Source organism: Chelonia mydas, chromosome 3 (assembly GCF_015237465.2).
Source record: "Chelonia mydas isolate rCheMyd1 chromosome 3, rCheMyd1.pri.v2, whole genome shotgun sequence".
NCBI classification, from domain to species: Eukaryota; Metazoa; Chordata; order Testudines; family Cheloniidae; genus Chelonia; species Chelonia mydas.
In genome coordinates this window covers 102,289,411-102,312,231 of record NC_057851.1, presented here as the reverse complement: position 1 = coordinate 102,312,231, position 22,821 = coordinate 102,289,411, and the positions used below count along the sequence as shown (strand labels likewise).

The 22,821-nt window shown below is 41.8% G+C and overlaps 1 protein-coding gene across 17 annotated transcripts in view; it reads left to right on the top strand.

Moving 5' to 3' along the window:
- Positions 1-22,821, top strand: part of NHSL1 (NHS like 1) — a 248,368-nt gene that overhangs the window by 185,518 nt on the left and 40,029 nt on the right. For 13 of the 17 annotated variants that reach the window (XM_043543033.1, XM_043543030.1, XM_043543034.1 and 10 more), the window contains one exon: positions 6,571-6,723. Coding sequence is in view for 16 of the 17 variants with exons in the window: in XM_043543030.1 (XP_043398965.1) it covers positions 6,571-6,723 (153 nt within the window). In the remaining variant the exon portion in view is untranslated. Of the gene's footprint in view, positions 1-3,853; positions 4,453-6,570; positions 6,724-22,821 lie in introns of those variants that run through there. The other 4 variants (XM_043543032.1, XM_037894867.2, XM_043543026.1 and 1 more) reach the window with 3 other exon arrangements.

Genomic DNA, 22,821 nt, shown 5'->3' with positions numbered 1-22,821 from the left:
TTTGCCATTACCAAAGAGTAAACCAGGGCAGGACCGTGCAGCCAGGGCAGGACCGTGCAGCCAGGGCTGGCCTGTGAAGGGCTGCGGGCTGTGATGCTCCACAGGGCCCCTTGGCTCTAGCTACCGTCTGGGTGAGCAGTAGCTGTACCCTGCCACCGACCTCCTGCCCAGCCTCTCCTCCTGTTCTCTGTGACCCAGCACATTCCACCTGGTCAGCAGAGGGGGTGTGCGTCCATCACTTTTGTAAGAAGCACATGCACCAATAAATGTGATCAGTGTGTTGTTTATAAAACAAAAAACAAAACAAAAAACTTCCCTGTGAGGTAGGGAAGTGCTGTTATCCCATTTACAGATGGGGAAATAAGATACAGAGAGACTAAATGACTTGCCCAAGGTTACACAGGAAGTCTGTGACAGAACAGGGAATTGAACCTGTCTCTCCCAAGTCCAGGCTCACATCCTAACTATGGGTCAACCCGCTGTGATATTTAGATTGTGACATGAACCCTGCTAGTGCTGGTGCTGTTCTTGTCCTACTATAACCCATTCTTAAAATAGAAGAAAATTTTAAATTAATTTTAGGGCTGGTGTTTTGACTGCTAGATTGACAGCACTGGAGGATGAAGTACTTTAATTATTGGGGTGCTGATAACCGTACAAGCTTCCCCAAACTGTCCCACCTTTATGGTCCTACCTCTGACCTTGAGGAAACACATTTGGAGGATACTTTAGTCTCCATGCCCATTCAGTCTTGAGATAACTTTCGGAGTGCCAGTGTGGTGGTAGTGGCTTTGTGATGTGGAACCTGTCCACTAGGGATACTCAGACTGAGGCTCGGCAGCCACAAGTGGCTCTTCAGTGTGTCTCCTGTGTCTCTTTGGAGCACATGATATTGAAATACTGTGTGATTTAATTATTAACCAGTCTAAGTTATTAACCAATCAGGATTCTTTTACTATGTTATTAACCAATTGTAGTAGATAAAATTTTAGTATTTGTTCAGTCATTTTGCTGTGAGAATACATACAAAATATATCTCCTGTCATATGGTCAAATATGAATATATGGTACTATGGTAAATGAAACAATGAATTCACTCTACTGTGGCTCTTTTGGGTAATGTTGATGACTAATTTGGTTCCTGAACCACTGCGGTCTAAGTATCACTAGTCTAGACTGATACAATATACTAAGTTCACAGAAGCCACTAAGTATCCATCTGGGGAAGAAGCATGTTTATATGACGGATTGCAGTGGTTGACTGTGTTGTAATTTTGGAGGTCAAGATTTGTGGGAAAGGTCCAGAATCTTGCTTCCAAGGATGACTGGAGACTGGGAATGTCACAGAGGTTACTTTGTGTAAGTGAGGTTGAGACATAGACCTTCTGTCACACCGGAGCCTTCCCGGTCAGAGGTAGTTATGAGAGGAACCTTATGCTTATTGGAGACATATGGCAGCTCGAATGAAGGAATTCAAAATTTTCCAAGGATTCTCCCTCACCCCCCCACCCAGCCCCCAAATCCATATTTGGATGCTTAAGCTTGGGTGTTAGAGCTTCATTACAAACATGAATGGGGTGGGTCAGTTATTGCTCTCTCCCCCCCCCCCCCCCCCCCCCCCCCCGCTTTATAGTTGCATTTACTATTAATGAAATGTGCTGGATTTGGAAATTGAAATCCTTTATCTATAGGACAGGAACAGCGTAGGCAGTGACAATATAATCTTCATGACACTGTCCCGCTGCTGATGTGCTTTTGGAGAGTCTGGGGTGGTGGTAAGGTGTTGAATCTCCAGGCTTATTCAGTCCTTAATGTCTCTGCAGAGACTGCCAACACGGGTGCCACTGATAATGGTGGTTATTTCCAGGGATGTGGATACTTGTTCTTGAGGAACAGGACTGAGACCATGGACTCATTTTCCTTCAGCCATCAGATAATAAATAAGATAATTCATATGTTACGTAGTTAATCTAGATTTGGTCCAGTACCTAGGCCAGGGTCTACACTTCAGACTTCTGCCAGCTTAACTCTATTGGTCAGAGGGTGTAGCAAGCTATATCAATTCCTGACCGATATAGCTGTGCTAGCAGAAGTCACTTGTGTAGATAGAGCTATACAGGCAAAGCCAAGCTTTTACTAGTATAATTTGTTTCTCTCGCTTACCTCTCTCCCTCCTTTTACTCTCAACTACCCCTCCAGAAGCATATGTTTACCAGCAAATCAGGTGTACCCTTGCTTGAAATCACAGAAAGTTTGCTCAGCCCCTTCATCCTTCCATGGCAGGTAAAATAAGTACCATGCAGTTTATCAGTACCTTGACAACTGAGGACAGGGAACTTGTAAGCCCACCTGTTTCAAATGCGCTGTATGTTGGTTGTCTGTCCAACTCTTGCCCCCACCCCTTAGGTGGCTGCATTTCTAGTGGTGGTTATTCATGTAGGGCTAGAATGTGGCTGGCCCTGCACAGGTGAGCAAGGGTGGAGGGCACCTTGCATGTACACAAGAGGAAGCCTCCGTCCATGTCCTTGCATGTCTGGCAAGCAAGGGGATATTGGGGAGCCACAGTATCGCTGGTAGTGCTGCGTTCCCCAGAGAGAGGCTGAAAAAGTTCAAGGCCACATCTGGCCCTTTTTTGTATCAGCTGTGGGGTGGAAGCCAGCCTGGGGGAAAAGCATGCAGCATCCTTTCAAGCACTGAAGCACTGGCCACTCTGGTGTGTTCTCTTCCAGGATGTTCTGACTGCCTCAGTGGTGAGCCAGACAGAGTGCCTCTGGGACCTGCTCCCAATGGTGGCTGTGATATTAAACACACTTGTTTGTAAAGCGCTATGGGGCCCTTTCAGCTGAGAGGCAATGTATGAATTTAAAATGTTATCGGAGCTGTAGCTCACGAAAGCTCATGCTCAAATAAACTGGTTAGTCTCTAAGGTGCCACAAGTACTCCTTTTCTTTTTATTCTGCACAATTGTGATTCTGAGATAAACCAGCAGGTCTGGGAATTGGATGCTTCTCAAGAACACCTGCTTCTGCGTGCTGCACTGCAAAGGCTAGAAATTGCGGCAGCTTTTGGGGCAGACTGAGACCCCTGCTGCTGCTATTTCTTTCCCCCCAAAGAAAAACCCTTTCATTGTTAACCCAAGGCAGTTGCGGAGCCTTGCTTTGTAAAAGAGGACTTGCTTCTTGAATCTTGGCATTGTGTGAGGGGCATGCCCTGCTGAGCGGATTGATGGGGCACTTACCATTTGCTCTTTAACTTCAGTAAAATAGTAATTCACTTCTAAATATAAAAGTAGATGTGCTTATGTACAGGAATATTTAAAGTCATGAGGTGAAAGTGTATTTCAAAAAGCCTTTTCAGGTCAGGCTCTTGTACTGGTATCATTTGTTGAATTATAGTTTCTTTATTCGACAGAAATCGTTTGATTAGCTTATTATTAATTTTGTTAATGGAGTTTCCAAGTTGATCCCAATCAGGATAGCTCAGCATGTGACTGAATGAAATTCAACATGTAAGATTGCTGGGCTGTTTCCATTATTGTAATTGTAAGGGGCGGGGGAAAGTACTTTGAGAGCAAGGAAATGCGAAGAAGAATTCTGTGATGGGGACAATTAAAATGCAGGTCTTGGGACATTAGAAAGGGGCGGGGCGGGGGGAAGGGAAGAGAGGTGGGAAAGAAGGGCAACCTGATTTACACGAGAATGCAGCCCTCATTTACAGCTCCATGGAGATTCAGTTGTAGAGCCTTGCTGCTTATAAATGTTGCCTATGGAATAGGAGGAAGGGACTGGGGGCGTGTTTGGGAAACAATAGTTGAAAGCCTCACTGTCCCAGCCAGTTCAAATTCCGTACACTCACAAGTAGCCTGGGCTATACAAAGGATGGACATGAAAGTATTCACTTTTCTCTCTGGTACACTGTGAAGGATTTTGGAAGATCCTGTTAGAGTAGAGAAAACGGAAATTATCTACAATTTTCACTGTTTGTGGTAGAGTGAAACCAGGAGAGGAAAACTTGATTTGCTGGAGAGTGAATTGGATGAACGAGCATTGAGTTAAAAAGCCTGATCTTGGTTCAATGCAAATATGAACGATAGGCTTTCTGTTTTCCTTCCTTCACAAGTTGTAACTAGCTGCTCCCAGCCCCCAGGATTATGTTTCAGAAGAAGGCGTTCAGGTTCAAGGATTGTTAATGGTTTCTAACTGCCAGGACAATAAGGCCAACCTCACTGTTGTGCAAAACGAAGGGGGGCAGGAAGGGGGAACGGGTGTAGGAAGAGACAAAGTTAGTAGGGTCTGCAGAGCTTTGGCAAGTACAAATTGAAAACCAGCCACCTGCTTGTTGCTCCTGTTTTCTATGGGATCTAAACTCCAGGACCACAGATAGACACCTTGGAAATGGTGGTGTTCATCAACACAAAGCTGAAATCTTTAATTAAACTTTTCAAGAAGAAGAGTAAGTAGTTGTGTGCATGGAAGTTTTCTTTCTGGAAAGTTGTTGGAATTTTGGTAGGAAAGCTCAATATGTATCTATACTTTATAGAAACCCTTATCAGAAAATCTGTATATTTCTCTTTCACTGTTTCAAAATGTGCAGAGGCAGCGTTACAGAAGGCAATGTTCCTGAGCATCTGCTTCTTTGTAAGAGTGAGTGAGTGTTAACTTACTTTGATTTGCTTTGTCCCTCTAAATGGCTTTGAAGAAGCAAAACTTTTTCATTTAATGTAAGCTGTTTGATTATGAGATTTGAAAGCCTCTTTGTGTAACTTGCTGCTCTGTGTATATATCATTATTGCATGCCGAGGTATTACTCTAACGTCTTCTGGTAGTCCCAGCTGTACAACTGCTGAACATGTGTAGAAATTTGTGGTGCTGTTTCATTGTGTAATATCATTGTAGTCATAAACTTTTTAAAAAATCATTGAGATACTTGATTTACTTGCATATTTAGCTGGTGAGATTTACTCCTCTGAGACAGGCTAGTTGAGTTTGATCTGGCCATCTGAGTGTGTGTAGCACATCTTGGTGGTTTTAATTATGCTCTAGATAAGTAATAGAGTTCTCTTAGTCTGGCATTGAGTAGAGTTGGGCAGTAATATGGCTGGTGTCTGTCTTCTTCTCTTATTTTGTAAGGTGAATGCCAGGGGGAGGGGTTCTTTCCTGGTAAGTCAGTCAGTTGAACCTTTTGTTTCCTATAATTCTAGGATGATTGATATGTGATCAGATACTGAGTGACTTGTCTGTTCATTATCATTTGGATTTGACCTCTGATTAGCAAGGACAGAGAATGCAGCCATACACCATGTCAGCATTGTCTGCCCTGCTGCATGAGGTGTTTTCTATCACATCCAGTACAATGAAAGTAGGTACAAGAGGGGAGGGGCCAGGCCACATGGCCAGGCAAATTTGTGAGCAAACGAACAGTCCAAAAAACTATTATGAAAACACTTATAAAAAGATCTGACAGAAAACCACAAGGAAATTCAGTTAAAAACCTCCAAAAATGAGTCGTCTTTTACTGCATTTCTTGTAGCATTCTGTTGTACTGAGATTCTGAAGTTAATTTGTGAGTTCCTTTACTTTGTTTAACTAATCAATGCAATTATTTTACAATTGAAATTATTCTTCTAGGCAGTGTGATGTGATGAAATCTGTCACTTTTCAGATGTAAGGAAGCTGTCACCTTCACGCTGTGCTTCATAGCCTGTACAGCATCTGTGCCATTATACAAAGGCATTACATTTCTAATGCTTAATAATGATACAGTGCTAGGTGGTGTTGCGATATATACTGAGGTAGGAGCTGCATGATTTAAATGCTATTCCCAGCTGCAACAAGAGAGGTAATGAAAACTTGGAAACAGGGAGAAGAGGATGGAGATCAGTTAGGTGACCAGCGCAGTTTGGTTGAGTCAGCGTAACAGGTGCTTGGGAGACAGGCACAGCTGTAGTTTTTTGCTTTGGAGATTTGGATGCACAGCATGTGCTCTGAAGGACAAATGCTGCTGGCGGGGTGATACCTCAGTTGCCCTTTTTCTGTCCCTACAGAGTGAGGGGTAAGACTGTTCAATCACAAAAGTTTATATTGATAGCAAACTTTAGACAAAAACTAAGGTCTGTCTCTCAGGGAAGATAAATTATAAGTAAATATTATGGTGGTGTACTTTTGTTCATTAAGTAGTTGATTTATTACTAGATAATGTTTTTAAAGAATTTTGAACTTGAGAAGTGTTTTATTTTAATATATTTTTATGCAAATGTATTGGCAAGTAAGGTGTGGCCATTGGGATCCTGCCAAGTTACTATTGTGGCCTGGCCAGTATGTGACCAATGTGTGATGCTGTGATGTGTAAAGGCAGTGGGCCAGACTCTGCTCTCACTCATAATGGTGTAAAGCCAGTGTCATCCTATTAAGGTCAATGGAGTTGCTGAAGAGCCCCAGTCTGTTTTTATATTAGTATCCTCAGTTCCCACTCCTCCCCACCATTTATTCATAGTCCTCATTCAGCTGCATTTAATTTGTGCATTACATTCTCTCTCTCTCTCTCTCTCTCTCTCTCTCTCTCTCTTTGCAGCTGTCTCCAACCTAGATGAAGAAAGTAGATGGACAGTCCATTATACTGCTCCCTGGCACCAGCAGGAAAATGTGTTCCTGCCCTCCACGAGGCCACCTTGTGTGGAGGATCTGCATCGCCAAGCCAAGCTGAACCTCAAGTCGGTACTAAGAGGTAAGATGCTGGCAGAAAAGCTGTTGCTAAGAACTTGGAGAGAAATTCAGTAACTTACATGGTTATGTTCTCTGTGCCACTAGAGAGCCTGGCATTGTCCCTAGGCTTTTGATTCTTTAAAAGCATATTTGAGTTTCTTATGCTCCAAAAGAAACAGCTTCTTCTGCAGTTTTAAACAGATGTCAGGTGTGTTGGATGACATTTGCCGGTGGAGGAGGGGAAGTAATTCTTTCTGCCATAGAGAGATGGGTAAATCCCCAGCTTTGCTGTGCTGAATTTGCATATGGAGGGCAGAAAAACTGCGTTAGATGACTTGGTGCCTTTATAAATTCACATCTGCCTTCAGAGCCTTCTTTAAATAATAACTACACCTTAAAGTTCTGAATCAGCCCATTTATTGTCTTAAGAAATAGCCAGGTAGAATTGGCACCTTTGTCATCATTTCTGTTGAAAGTGGTATAGTATTACATGTGTTGGAGGATGGCTGCTTTTGAGTAGCTAGCAAAATCAACTTCCAAGGACGCTTTCTGTAGCATAGCTCCTTGTTCACAAACAGTTGCATTAAACTTTTAAGGACTAAATTCTGCCCTCACATACACATGCACAACTCTCAATGAAAGGCAATGTTTGATGTGCAAGCTGCACGCTGAAATACACAGTATGGCTCTAAGGTTTTAGGTAAGAATTAGAAACTGTCCTGGAGTTTGAATGAGTTTCTGTGTTAGAAAGAAACTTATAAAAAAAGCTACCCATTTTTTCTTTAAAATTGTTTACAAAGTAAGTCTCTACAGATGGCTTCTTGCTAGCCTGTCCATGTGCCTATGACCCAGGACCACCATTGCATTATCTTTGGTGTTAGTGGCACTATGTTCTGTTAGTGCAGCCATTTGAACAAGAGCAGTCAATGGAGAAAAGTTGGGAACATCATCTACATGTGGGTGGAAGTAGAGTTTTGAGACAGTCTCAGTATAAAGGAATTAAAAAAAGTTTACCTGTGTGTGTATTATTCAATAAAGACAGCGTCCCTGCACCAAGGTCCCATACCTGATTTCAATGGGACCTGAGGACACTAAGCACCTCACTTGATTGGACTTGAGTAAAAGCGCCTTGTGATTTGGTTTGCAGAAAATATTTGTCTGTGTTAGTGGCTTGCCTTTTGAATGCCTAGAAATGTTCTTTTAATAGATATAAATGGAGAAACATTTTGTTGCCATATTTTTGTTTTTCTTTCAGTTCTCTTAGCACTTCAGTTAATTGGGTTTCATCATCTCTTGTTTATGCCTTTGACTGTAATTTAATAGGGTACTCTTCACAGCCAACATTATTAGATCACGCACGACTCAGCAAATACCCTGCATGCTCTTAAATTTATGACTGGGTAATATGTTTGTGCAGAACTTTAGCCTTGAACTATCTCTTGTAGAGGTAGGCTTACAGTGCACATACAAGACATGCTTGTCAGCTCTTTACAATAGAAAGGCGGTTTCACACTGTAGCTTAAAGAAAATGCTGTTGGTACTTAAATTTTGCACTGTCAAGTCTTAACTACTTGTTCTTCCATTTTCTACCTGTCATCTGTCCTGGAAACTTAATGAAAGAAAAATATATGGGCCAAATTCATGCTTACAGTGGCTTTCTTTCAATAGTTACATCAGGGTTGAATTTCCTCTTCTCTCTTTAATAGATTTATATATATAAAACCATATTACAGTGTGAAGTAGGTGCTTTTATGCTCCTCTGCCCAATATATAAGCTTCAAGATACCAAAGTAAGTGGGAACTGCTGCTAGCTTTTTCTGTAACTTTTTCTTTAAAATAAATCCTTCAGTGGTAACTGCTAATTACTTATCATAAGCAACCCCTCAAAAACAAATCAGTGTATGCACACAATTGAGGAAACTTTGATAACGAAAAAGGTTTCTGTTTCACATTTCCGAGGGCTGGTAGTGAACATCAGAAGAAAAAAATTACTTCACATTTACTAGCAAACAAACCAACCAACTTGATGCTGTTTTTTAAATTATCTCATCAGTGAGATTTCTGGTCCAAAAGATGAGAAAACAGTGTTAAAGCTGATGTTTGAATATTCTGACTTGCATGACTGAAAGTGAAGGTTCCAATAGCAATATTAAAACTGTCCCATCACGTGTGGGCAGTGTTATAGGGTCATACCAGATCTCTGCAATAATACAAAATGTTACATGTTCCAGGCTTAAAAAAATGTGTGACCCCTACTAGCTAGAGGCTGATATGAAAGATATGGGGCTGGGAAGTGTTGACAGATCCCTGGGTGATGCTGTAGTTAGCTTCTCCTCCCCTTTCCCAATGTAATAAAGGCAAAGAGTTCTGGAATTCATACTCTGGTGCTGTCCATGTACCTGTCTGGGGCCTTCATTTGTCATATTAGACCTTCACAGGCTGATAAATTTAAGTGCTCACTTTCCTTTTTTCCTGGCTTCTGGCAAGGAGAAGGAGCTTCCTTTCTTTCCTGCAACTCCTCCCTCAGGCTAGGAGAGTGATCTCTGCTACTCTGCCCCTCCCCAGAGAGGGAGGGCACAAGCCCTTGTTAGTATTCTACCATCAAATTGAAGGGGGGCGTTGAGATGGTTATCTTAGTTTACATTATCTCTGGATACTGTTAACACATCCTGCCTTGGGCTCATAAAACACACCAAACTGAAGAGCACCACATCAGCTATTTTCAAAGAGTTCAGGCAGGGGGATATTCCTGGACCATGCTAAAAGGTCTTTCACAAAGCCTCTCTCCATTCTCCAGTTAAAGCAAAAATAAAAATTACATTTCATGTTGTAGCTGTTGAATACTCTGTTATACTGGTACCTCAGAACGTTTTTCAGAATCAAAGTGCAAACATTTCCAGTGCACTAAATATAAGTTTTCCATGTAGTTTTGTCTCCCTCTTGGGTCATAAAGGGTTTAGGTTTGATAGAAAAATAAACAAATATGTGCACTTTTTCTTACCACTTTCTTCTGCAGGTGCCTGAACCCCTATTATGCAGAATTTATCATAAGTTAAAGGAGAAAATTTTTGAGAGATTCCCTTGGTAAAATATTGGCAGTGCATAACTACTCCTCCACCTGTCTCTTGGCTGCCAACATGGAAGGAGATCTCCACTACACCATCTTTTCCTCAGCCTATGATTTTAGTTTCTCTCCCTGAGAGTAATTCCAAAGCTTCCCCCTGCTCTACTCATGATGGCCCAAGTAGCTGCAGGGTGAAACTGACATGAAATTGACACAATGCTTGTCAATTTCACTGAGGACTGCAGGGCTCTGTGTCAATACACTGCAAATGAATTGGCCAAAGTCTTGTCAATGTTGCTCTGTTGCAGGTTGGGAGAGCCTTGCAGAATTAGGAAGACACCTGTGCATTGGGTCACATTTAGGAGTTTATCTTCATAACCTTAAGTCTAGATATGAGCTTTATTCAACTTAAAGTTCTGCTGAAATTTTTGGCAGAGGACTCATTACTGGCTAGGGTTAGTTTTCTACTCACCACTTCTAGAAGGACAAGTGGATTTTTCAAAGCCTACATATGTGCATTTTTGATTAGAGAATAAACTGCAATTCTTTGCATTATTGTTGTGCTGTATTATTTGTTGAATAACTACCCAAAACTCTGTGATTACGTAGTAAAAGGCCCTAATGAAATGCCATTACATAAGAGCAAAGTTAGGTTGCTATGGGAACCTGGATTCTGAATTTCTTGACTCTGTGATTAAACTTCACTTTTTACATTGTATTAATATTCAAACTGTATAATATTTGTTAAATGTCATAATGTTAAAATGAGGTCTAAGGCAGTAGGACAACTGCTGCCAAAATTACAGGATGTGATGTCATTGGAAACAACTGATTGTTGTAGTCTGGTGCATGAAAGTGTGTTTGTTCCAGAGAGATCTCCCATCCAAATAGTGTTGGGTCCCAGCTTTGTTTAGCCTTAGCTTATGGGATTTCACAATACCACTGCCTACCCATGCCAGTGGTTCCAGGCTAGTGATTTGTGTGTAGTTTTATTCACTGATGCCCCAATGAATGAAAAATATATATTCAACTCAGGTTACAAATAACAAAGCAGAAGCAGAGTAGTTGGCACTAAAACCACCTGGTAACATATCAAATGTTTGACATTTTTCAAAATAGTAAAAACACACACAAAAAGGTGGATTGCTGTCAAGGTGTTCTCTGGTGTTATCTTTCTAGAGGTAAGCAGGTCAAACCTGTTTAGTTTTTAAAATTATTTAAGGTCATACCTATTCACACTGGTATAATTTTAAAAGTTCAGCAGCTTTTAGACATTATGGGGCTGACCAAAAGTCTGGTGATGTGAATGGGAGTCTTTTAATTGGCTTTTGATCAGCGCTATGTAAAACACCTGTGATACAGCAAGGCCAGAAGGCAGCAGGAGAATGATATAAGAGAGATATGTACGTCCCAGGATGAGGAGACGCCTTATTCCCTGTAGAGGGAAGAAGGGTTTCTATAGATTAATGAAAAGCACCTGAAGCCAATTGGAGCACCTGTAGCTAGTCACCTGAGTAAAAACCCCCTGCTTCAATCAGCTAGGGGAAGGAGTTGGAGCAGAGAGCAGTTTGGAGGAGTTGAAGTAGAGGAGAGTTTGGAGAAGTGCCGTGGCTGGCTAGAAGACCAAGACTCTAGGTAAAGAGACACTGGGCTTGTGCAGAGAGAGAGAGAGAGAGAGCAGGAAGCCCCACAAGCTGAAGAGCAGGAGAGGGAAGTAGCCCAGGGGAAGGAAGCACTAGTTCAAGTGGTTTACCACTATCCCTAGGGCCCCTGGGCTGGGACCCGGAGTAGAGGGCCGGCCTGGGTCCCTCCCGCTCCGCTACCCTTCTCTGGGTTACTAGTGGGACAGTAGATCCCAAGTTCAGGGGCAGGAAACTGCACCATGAACCGCCCCCCCCCAGCCCAAGAAGAGGAAGCATGGGACCCATCATAATCGTACCAGCAATTTGTGTGACCACAATACACACAATAATAATACTTATACCAGTAGCTTTTTTTAATCGTGTAATCTGCTTGGTATGTAGTACATTTAAAAGTTAAGGAGGGATATTGTTTCATGGAAGGATTGGCATTCAGCAGCGATCTTTACATACATTTCTTGTGCATCTCTTCAGGAAACACATGCACGTGTTTTTATTTGTGTTTTTACCTTGTTTAATTTTATAAACATAATAATCAGTTTGAGAAACAACATCCAGTTGTATATGCTGTTGAATGTTGTATTTAAAATTCTTGCACCCATAAACCACAGCTATGTCTTTCTGAAGTTAAGCAAGGAGAAGACCCAACTTTGCTTGCTTATAAAACTATTTTTAAATATGAGTGTCTCAATCTGGCATCCAGATTTGTTCAAATGAGGTAAATGTGCTAATCCTCATTTATGATTTCAAGCAGTACATAAGTTCCATATGAAACTTTTAAAACCAAGATGTTTATGTATGATCTGAATTGAAAAAGAAAACCCGTGAAATTGACACTGCACATTTTTGTGTTCATTCTCAAGAAATGCTGAATGGATTTTGATGTAGGTGATTTTAAAAACTAAGACGACTTCTAGTCTGAAATCAATACCTGAAAAATTTTCAGCTCATGATCCGTGTGTGTGCTTTTCATGAAAATTATAAATGGCTTAAAATGAGGCTTTGGAATGGAAGTGCAAGCTCAGCTGAATTTAATAATTAAAAAAACCCCTCATTTCAATTTATTGCTTAACTGTTTTTTTTTTTAAAAAAAAAAAGTAGAGTATGGTACCCTGATTACATCATTTATGCCACTGTTTGAGTCAGTCTATTTCCACTGGCCAAATAACCTGTCTCCTCTCTTTCTTGGATGTGAGTGTTTGGCACAACCAAGATCTTGGAATATCCAATAAACCAGATGGGAAAGGGGGATGGGAGGTGGCATCCGGTGAAGTGAGCTGTAGCTCACGAAAGCTTATGCTCAGATAAATTGGTTAGTCTCTAAGGTGCCAGAAGTACTCCTTTTCTTTTTACTTATTGCTGTAGTTTCCAGAATCTTCCCATCTCCAGCCCCTTTGATCTATGTGACCAAGAGGCTGTGCAAAGTGGAGGGGTTTGCACCCTACATAATCACCAGAGTTTTCCCTACAGATTTGACCTGTTTTTATGTAACGTGGTAGTACCTAAAGAATCATGCACTGTGACCTTCAACCAGTATCAGAGATCAGCAGTATGCAGTAATAATTCTGTTAATAGTAACACAAGCAGTTGTCTTGTATAAAACATAAATTGAAAATAATCCTCAACTAGCTAGCTGATCAATAATTTAAAAATGACCAGCAACAAGGTCAACAGCATGAGACTTGTTAGAATGCATGACCGTAGTACACCTAATTGAACTATGTTGGACTATTCAACAGTGTAATAATATACCTATCAAAGCTATTTAGAGCAGATAAGCATTTCAGCACAAGCTGAAGATCACCAAATCAGGGCTAAGGTGGGGAAATTGCCTTCCGGAATCAAGGATATGTCACTGAGAAAACCAGACAAGTTTGGGTTTAAACCAGAGGGAGATATTGGGAAGGGGAGGGACAGAAGAGAATTATATTAAGTGGCTAAGGCCCTGTTTGCAATGAGAAGTTGTCCCAATCCCAGCCAGCACCAGTGTAGCTGCATTGGTGGAAAAAAACAGGTTAGCTCTACTGGTGCAAATCATGGATTTCTTTGTCTACACGTGGGGGTTGCAGTTGCTTCAGTGGTTGACCATTTATTTCTGGAACTGAGACAAAACACTCAGTGTAGACAAGGCTTCGGCTGCTCACAGCTGCGCTGATATCACTCAGAGATAGAGGCATCCAGGTTTTGAGTTAGCCAGGGGTTAAATCGGTGGTAACCAATACCTTAAAAGTCACACCAAAGTTGGCCTCATCCAGTGCAGATTGCTGTACAGGGGATAATGTTTCATTACCACCATGTTCTACACTAATTTCCAAATAGATTTAAAGTATAGACCTTTGAAAAAGACTGTACAGTAATCCCACATATAATAGACATATTAAGGATAGGAGGTCCAGTAGACCAACTTCTATGCTATTTGTACACCTCTGCAGAGGCTTCCTGCATAAATTACTGATTTTACATTGCAGTTGTATTGATTCAGGTTATTTGCACACACTGTAGGGCTCAATGCTCCAGGCAGCAGTGTCTATTGTGATTCATTAGTCATCTTATCTTGTGGGGAACGGGTTTGCTGGCTGTGGCTTCTGTTTTGTCCTGTTAGCCAAGTTCAAGAAATGTCTTTAGCAGCAGTGATTTAAATGTTTCATTTATATTCCAGAAGGCATCTGGTTAACGTTATAAAATAAAACCAGATTTCCCAGAAAGCCTTTTAGCATCCCATCCTGAAAGAACGTCTGGACAGGTATGTGTTTACCCGTTGTTTTCACCATGCCTCTGCTTGATCACTGTACAGATGAGCAATATTGGGGTCAGCCCCACTGGTGGATAATCCTGCTGAGAAGATTATTGTTTTAACAGTAATCTTGTGTTTCATTAAAGAGCTGCAAAGTAAAGAGGAACCACTTAATATTAACAGGTCTAGTCCAGGTTCACAGAGATGTCAAGATGTGAGCTCCCCACCAAAGCCTTATTGAAATAAAAGACCATTAAGGGCTAGGCGCAGACCATATGTCCTAGCAAGGCCTTGTTCTTACAAAACCAGGAAATAAAAATCAACTTATTTCTCATTATTTTAGTTTCAATAGTCAAGTTAGTGCCGGTAGCTCTACCCATGTACTCTATCCTTTTTACTCCTTTTGAATTAATTCACAGTACATCTGTTGTTGACTCTGGCAGAGTTCCATAGTCCAACTACCCTTTCTGTAAGGAATTAAAAAGGAAAAAAAAAGTATTCAAAGGAAATTAGACAAAACTCCACCAAGAATCTAGACTTTACAAGTTGAGTATTGCTTTCATGCTGAGAAATGAGTGCTTACTGGGGCATGCTCAGAATGAAAATCTATAGATTTAGTTAAATAGCACACCATTGGGTGTGAAAATATATAGATTGATTATATTTAGACAGATTACATATACACAGGGCACGTTATAAGCACTTTACAGTAGAATGCTTGACACATAGATAAGAAACACTGTCAAAAACCCTACTGAGAAGATTTTTTTTAAAATCCTCAAAGACATTTTGTATGTCTGATATTGTTTCACTCAAAGCCCATAGCAATATTCCTCTAATATTCTTAAGTCCATTGAGCCTTACCATTTTTCAAATTTGTGTCTGAGTTTGGTGGCATTCATGTAAATCTTATTTTTTAAAGCCGGTTTCTTGATAGCTTTGTTGACACTGAACTTTTATCAAGAATCCTGTATAGGAAGCAGAGAGTGCTAAATAGCTTAGGATTTGTCTTGAGTAGGATAAATGTTTTATCGAATACATTTTAAAGTCTAGTGTAGCCAAGGCAGTGTGTACTTTTAACATGTGCTAGCTGGTCTAGTTGAAACCTGAGGGATGGAGAACCTTAGTTAATACAGTCTAACAACATACCTTTAAATCAGTGGTTCCCAAACTTTAACAGCCCACAAACCCCTTTCACTAAATTGTGAAATCTTGTGAACCCCCTCCTAAAAATGAATATTTCCAGGGATTTAAGTTTAAATTTACTCCGCACGCCACAATCTGTGGGGCTCCTGCTGCAGGACCCCGCTGACCGCCCTGGTCAACTGAGCTTGGGCTAGAAATTTAATAGAAATCCCCATAGAAATTTAAATTAGTCCAAGACAAATGGAGATAATCATTTTGAAGTCTCCCCAGTGACAGCTTGTTACGAATGATATTTGTTTGTCTGTTTTAGCTTAGTGCCCTTAGAAAGCTGATTGGGTTTTCTGTACTGGTGAATCATTTAGATGATTCACTCTGCTGGAATTTGCTGGTGTGAAAGGGCCAGGTGAAAGATAAGGATGTAAATACTGTTTAAAAAATTAATCATTTAAATGATTAAATATATTTCGTTTAAACGGTTAACTGATTGGGCGGCTGGGGCTGATCCCACCAGCCAGCACGACTGGGGCTGGGGCCTGGGCCGCTTCGGCCAGCGCAGGGTCGCTGGGGCTGGCAGATCGGCCGGCCTGGGGGTTAACAGTTAAGGTGGGTTAACCAGTAAGACTAATGCTTAGTGAAGGAGAAAGAAAAGACACAATGAAAATATTTAAATATGCTGATGATTCGACACATTCAACTGGGAGTCACCTACTGCAGAGCTCTTTCTTCTCAGTCATGTCTGGATCCTTCCTGAAGAATTGAGCAGCAACCCCTTATTTGTCTGAGATACTATACAAGGAACACCTACCTCCCCATTCCCCATGACATGATGCACTCTAAAACAACCAACTCTCCCCAGTATACATATATTAAATCACTAAGAACGTACACTTTACTGTTGCAGTTGTGATTACAAATCCAAGGAGAGTAGGCTTCATTTAAAGTATCAGCTTTTACTCTCATCTTAAAGCTGGCTGGGATGCATAGTTCTAAGCCTAGCCAAAAGAACAGAGAGCTCTAAGGTGGCTTGACAGCCATTGGAGTGACCGTAATGGACATGAGTCTGAGCTGATGGTCCCAAATTAGTGAATACAATTATCAACCCAGTCTGCTTCTGAAATTGAGAACTGGAGTGGTGAGAAGAGAAGCAAGGAAGGGACACCAAAAAAAGGGAAGGAAAAGGTTAAAAAAAGGTTCCAAAAGGATCTGCTAAAGTGAGCAAGGTGTATGGGGAATGCTGGGATAGTTGGTGTGTCGCAGAGACCAGGCACTTCTGTGAGACCATTTAAGCCATGATTTCTTCAGTGAGATTAAATATATTTTGCAGTGTGCGCTCCACTAGTGAAGAAGGTGCTAGCACTGGAATTACTTGATTGGGGATGAAGTGTCACTGAGTTCCAAAGACTGAAGACTCCCTATTGGACTGACACATGCCAGGAGACAGCTCATTATATGTACTGATGTAGCAAAGTTCTAAACTTGTTAACTTCACTGTACATTGTGGGGAGGGGAAAGTGGTGAGGATGGGAGAAGGGTTGGGTGGGACAAGGAAATATAGTAACTTAAATAAACAGAATATTAACCAAACCATCTAGAGACTGTTGAACAAAAGATTTTTCAGCTAATCTGTTATGGCAGCACATCTGTTGGAATTCCTGACTCAGTAAGAGAAAATTGTTGTCCTTTGTCCAAAATGGGTGCTTTGGATGTATTGTAGATAAAGTTCATGAACTTGCCTTCTAGTCAGTATTGGTCATCAGTGGTGTGGCTCTGCAGCATATTTTAAAGCTAGCTTTGATGTAGAGATTCACTGTGACAGCCCAGTTCTGCAGATGATATGGGGATTTAGACAGGCAAAATGGGACTCGTTGCAAGTTGAATGCATTCTTATGTGATATGTAGACTGGTATCTGTTTGAGGTACTTATATGGCCCCCATTACTGTAATACCTGAGCACGTCACAATTTTTAACATTTATCCTCACACCACCCCTGTGATGTAGGGAAGTGCTGTTATCCCCATTATACACATGGGGAAGTGAGGCCCGGAGAGATTTAAATGACTTGCCCAGGTCACACAAGAACTCTCTAGCAGAGCAGGGAATTAACCCAGGTCTCTGGCTAGTGTCCTAACAACTAGATCATCCATCCTCACTAGTTGCAAGCTGTTTAGCTCATTTAGACTAAGGGACATAATTGCTATATTAGAACATAAACCAGACCCTTCTTTTAATGTCCTATTAAGTATGAGATATTTGTAGAAACCAGTTTTATTGCAGATAATATTTTAGCACTCTGCATCCATACAAAGTGAGAGATAGACAGTATTATCCTCATTTTATAGATGGCATCCAGAGACCAAGTGACTTGTTCAAGGTCTCACAGCAAGTCAGTGGCAGAGTTATGAATATAACCCAGGTCTCTTGACACTCAGCATACGCACAATCCATAAAATCACAGCTATTTCAGGTATAATGCAGCAATAAATTCAAAAGGTGAAGGTGAACTATTACCACAGAAGTTACTTCTCTGTCTCTAAAACGGAAGTTTATTGCAAAACAGGTAGCCAGTAACAAAAAAGCATAAAGCAACAAACGTCATTTAATCAGTTTCTCTTAAATAGAGATATGTCTTGCACATTTTAATAGGACTGCCATCTTCTTATCAGATGATTTTTAGATACAGTTCTTATGGACGCTAATTTTAAAAAGTTACTTTAATACAAAGTGCTGCTTATAGATGTGACCTATAAAGAGGAGCTTTTTTCTTGGTGGTCTTTTTAATTTGTTTGGTTTTTTGCGTAAAATGAGACTGGCTAAGATGTTTAAAATCAACAATAAAGAATTTTTGACATCAGGGAATAGAATAATTTTTCAGTGATGGGTGTAATGAATAGATAAATGTGGTTTCATATATTGGTCAGCAGATTTATTTCTGTGGTTGACAGTTCAGCTGACTATTACAATTAATAGCCCTTCTCCATGATCCCCCAACCCATCCTTCAGATATAAGTCGCAGTGAGAAAGGCTGTGCCAAGAAGTTACCCTGAATTTAGCCAAGCTAATTTTTCAGGCATGCAAATCCAGCTTTCAGCTTGTCACTTGTTCATTTTTTCCTTCAGCAAAAGAGAAGACCTCTAGTACAAAGGCAGCCCCTGTGTGTTCTTTTCCTCCCTCTTCTCTTCTTGGTCCATAGAGCCTCCTCTACTGAGGCAGCTTTGCATAGAGACATCTGCTCTTCCATGCATGCAGTGCTGGTAGAAATTACCCGTGGTCCAGCTGGCATTTAATTTGGGATTTTATCAGTTGGTCTGAAGTTGTAGTTGAATTAATTTTCCTTGGATGCAAGACAAGATGCCTGATGGAGGCATTTCTGAACAATAATTATTTCTTTTGCTTTAACTACCCAAAATGTCTTTTTTTTTTAATTTTGTAAGTATCCATTGTTAAATTAATTCAGGGAACACAGGCATTTTTTACTGCTAACCGATAAATGCTTAAAATATGGAGAAATGGGATTACTTGGATGTGGATGTGTATTATATATAGGCATACTGGGCTTGGGACTTATGCTGAAACCCTTGCTTTTGCAAGCAAAGTTTACTTACACAAGTAATCCCATTAGGACTATGTTTGTAAGCAATGATCAGGCCTATAACATGTTAGTCTCCAAAGGGTTAAAGTGTAGTATGTACCTGAAGGCACAAAAACAGCACATAAGCTATGTGGGTTTGTGTTAGGTACTAAAAAACACATGACAATATGGGAGATCGTGTCTTCTTGGAATTTATAGCAAATATAACTGGAAAGTATTCAGAAAATGACTGTAAATCCACATCACTCTGTTCAGTTCTACTGTCTAACTGTTGCTCTACATGGCAGTAAATTTTGCTTCACATAAATTTTCAAGGTATGGAGATTAGTTTTAGTTGTTAGAAATTCTGCTGGTATGAAATATTAAGACTGAAATAGAGGAGAAGCTGCACAAAAATCCTTCCTACCCCTCCCCTAATACATGCACTCTCTTTTGGCATTGAGAAATGCAGTGTCTCTGTCTGACTAGACAGACAGTGCATAAGTTAATCCTGTTTTTTCACAGTAATACCATGTCAAATGAATTAATGAGTATCAATTCTGTGCCTTCTGTTCACTCAATTGATCTGTGACTCAAATTGTGGTGTAAGAATATGGTCTCAAGTTGTTTGAAATTCAGTAAATTGCCTCTGTATGCACTAGTTACTACTGTGCATTAACTTTTGAGGGTCAGCTACAGTTTGACATGAGATGTGAGTTGTCTCTAGTACAAAAATGACAAAGGATCTTTTCCAGGTTTGAGTTTTTCTCTAGCATTTTCATAGGATTGGTCTGGGTACACACCACAAAGGCTGTTAAGAATTTGCAATCAACAGGTCCCGTTGTTCAAGTGGAGTCTGATCTTTAACCCTGTCCAACAGATGCTAATAACATTTAAAGATAAACAGCTCACTTAGTCGTGCAACAATTCTTAGCTCTCAGTTTTTGGGTACAATATTCTGTTATAGGGCTGCACTGAATTCCACTGAAGCCTCGCTGTGAACTCCACTTTGACACTACACTAATACTATCTACAAAATTCCTGGTCTGAACAACAGCCTTGTATAATGGGGAGAGTACTGTGAACAGCTTATGCACTGTCTGTGACCGGCGCTTGCCGTGCACCAGAATATAACAGTGTGTGTGGTAGTAAAAGGTCCAGCAATCATGAGAAAATGCTTATATATAGCTAAGGCTAAGATTTTGTCATGGATATTTTTAGTAAAAGTCAGGGACAGGTCACGGACTTCCTTGAATTTTTTATTATTGCCCGTGACCTGTTCGTGACTTTTACTAAAAATATCCATGTCAAAATGGGGATCCTGGGGGGGTCCCCCTTGCCAGCCAGGAGCGGTGGAGGTCTGCCTGCCACCCGCAACAGCCAGGAGCTGCGGGGGGCTCCCACCACCCCAGGCGGCGGGGGTACCCTGCAGCTTCCCGCCTCTGCAGGCGGCGGGGGACCCTGCAGCTCCCAGCCAGCGCTGGCTGAAGTCATGGAGGTCTGTGGAAGTCACAGATTCCGTGACCTCCGTGACTAAATTGCAGCCTTACACATAGCACCATTGACTGCTTAAAAACATTTCCTTCTGTAATGTACCTCCCAGAAACACACCTAACCTTTTTGTTACAAATGTAAAAATGACCTGTCAGCCTTTCAGAGGTTTCTGACCATATTTCTCCCATCACAATTTAAAAAATAATTAATTAAATAAATGAACCCAGTCTGTGTGAACAAAGCAAACAAAACCACCGCAATAACAACCGTTGATAAAACATGGCTCTTTGACAGGGGTTGAAACTTTTTTTCCCCTGTTCACACACACAAGAATAAACCATGTTATAACACCTTCTGACCTTTTAAACACCTAACACCTTTTAAACAGTTATTTTTATAGTGTAGGGTCTTGAAGCTGTAAATATTACTAACACAAGAAGAGAAACAAGGATCAGCACTGGAAAGATGCTGTATGAGCCTATAAATAAGCATACACAGGTATAGCTACAGTTCCATCAGCTTTGATTAGGAGTTTCTGGTTTCAAGAATTAGAATTGGCTCTACTCTTTTTTTTTTTTTTTGGTCTGTCTATCTTCATTTAGTGATGCCCTCACTAGCCATGGGAGTTTACAAAGTTATAACTCCAAGAACTTTTTTAAATTACGACAGTGCTTAGAGCTTCTCCAGGGCAGCATTCCCAATCAGTGAGACCATCCTGGAATCAGCCCGTGCAGTGTGGCACACACCAGCCCCATATGCACCCACACCCAAGAGGGCAGAGAGGTGGTACTTTGTGCTGGCTAAGGGGGCTGATTTCTTATTTCCCCAGCCTGCTCCCAACTCCCTGGTCATTCAGGTGGCTGCAGAACGGGCATGGCAGCAGCTGCAAAAGTCCGCCCCTCCCAAAAGGTGGCCAAGAGACTGAACCTGATGGGCAGGAAGGTCTTTTCATCCACATGACTGCAGTTCTGTGTTGCAAACTACCTGGCTCTGCTAGCCAAGTATGATTTTAACACCTACGACAGGCTAGCAGAGTTCAAGGACAAGCTTCTGCTAGAACTCCAGGAGCAGTTCCAGACGCTGGTGAACAAAGGGGACTGGTAACAAAGGGGCCCTCCAAGGAGCGGTGGACGCAGCCAACACTGCCTCTTGGTCACTAGCCGCCAGCACAGGCATGCACAGGGATTCGTGGCTCCAGTCTTCCAGCTTCCCTAGGGAGGTCCAAAATACAATCAACAACCTCCCATTCGATGAGACCAGTCTCTTCAGGGAGAAGATGGATGAAACCCTGCACTCCCTCAAGGATTCGAGGTCCACGCTGTGTTCCCTTGGCCTCTACGCTCTGGCCCTCTTACACAGACACCAGAAACAACCCTTTCTCCCGTGGCCACACTCATCTTACCCGACGTACGACCAGTGTCCGGAAAAGCTCCCACTTTGGCAACAGTGCTCTGAGGCCTCGCTTCTCCACCTCCGCAATGACCGCTTCCTTGACCCTTTCCCAACCACAGGCAAAGGGCTAGTTTTGACGCTTGGGTCAAGAGCAGTGAACCTCCTTCAGTGCCAAGCGCCACATCCCAAGTCATTTTCAGGGGCCGTTTTGTACTATTCACCCACAACTGGGGCAAAATCACCATGGAATTGGGCTCTGGAGATCATCCACCACAGATACTTCATAGAGTTCCTCTCCTTCCCACTTCATGGCCCTCCCACCTGCCTAGTCCTCAGCAGAACTCTATATCTCAGTGATGTACAACGGCTTGATACACAATGCCATGCTCAGTGACCTCTTTGCATGGTGGGGTATGCTCTGCTGGGACCTTTTTGCCTCTTTTGCTCTAGAGGAGCTCTAGGCAAGGGCACTAGAGGTGACACTCTCCTCCTCTCCTGGATGGGTGACCTTCGCCATGCCTTTCCTCCCATTCCCCATCTGCCACAAGTTCTTCACAAGATTCACTGGGACAGGGCCACAGACCTCCTCAAAGCTCCCTATTGGCCCTGGCAGTTCTGGTTCAGCAACCTCCTGAGGCTCTCCACCTGACCACCAGTCTGTCTCTGCACACTCCAGGATCTCCTTACACAAGGTCGGGGCAGACAGTGCCATCCCAATCTGGACATTCTTCACCTCACAGCCTGGTATTTATATGTGTGTCGAATGTAGAGTGCGCATGCTCTGCCCTGATTTGGCAGATCCTCACCCAAAGCAAGAGGGAATCCACCAGAACCTGCTACTGCGATAAGTGGAGATGCTTCATAGAGTGGGCCCATTGCCACCAGCACTTTGGGGACACAATGACCATCCTTGACTACCTTCTTGCCCTCAAAACAATGGGTCTGGAGTATCAACTCTATTCAAGTACACTTGGCAGCACTTAGCGCCTTTCTCCTGCTAGTGGATGACACCTCTGTCTTTAAACCCATATCACTGTGCGCTTCATGAGGTGCTTGCTTATTACGTTTCCACTGGTTGTGA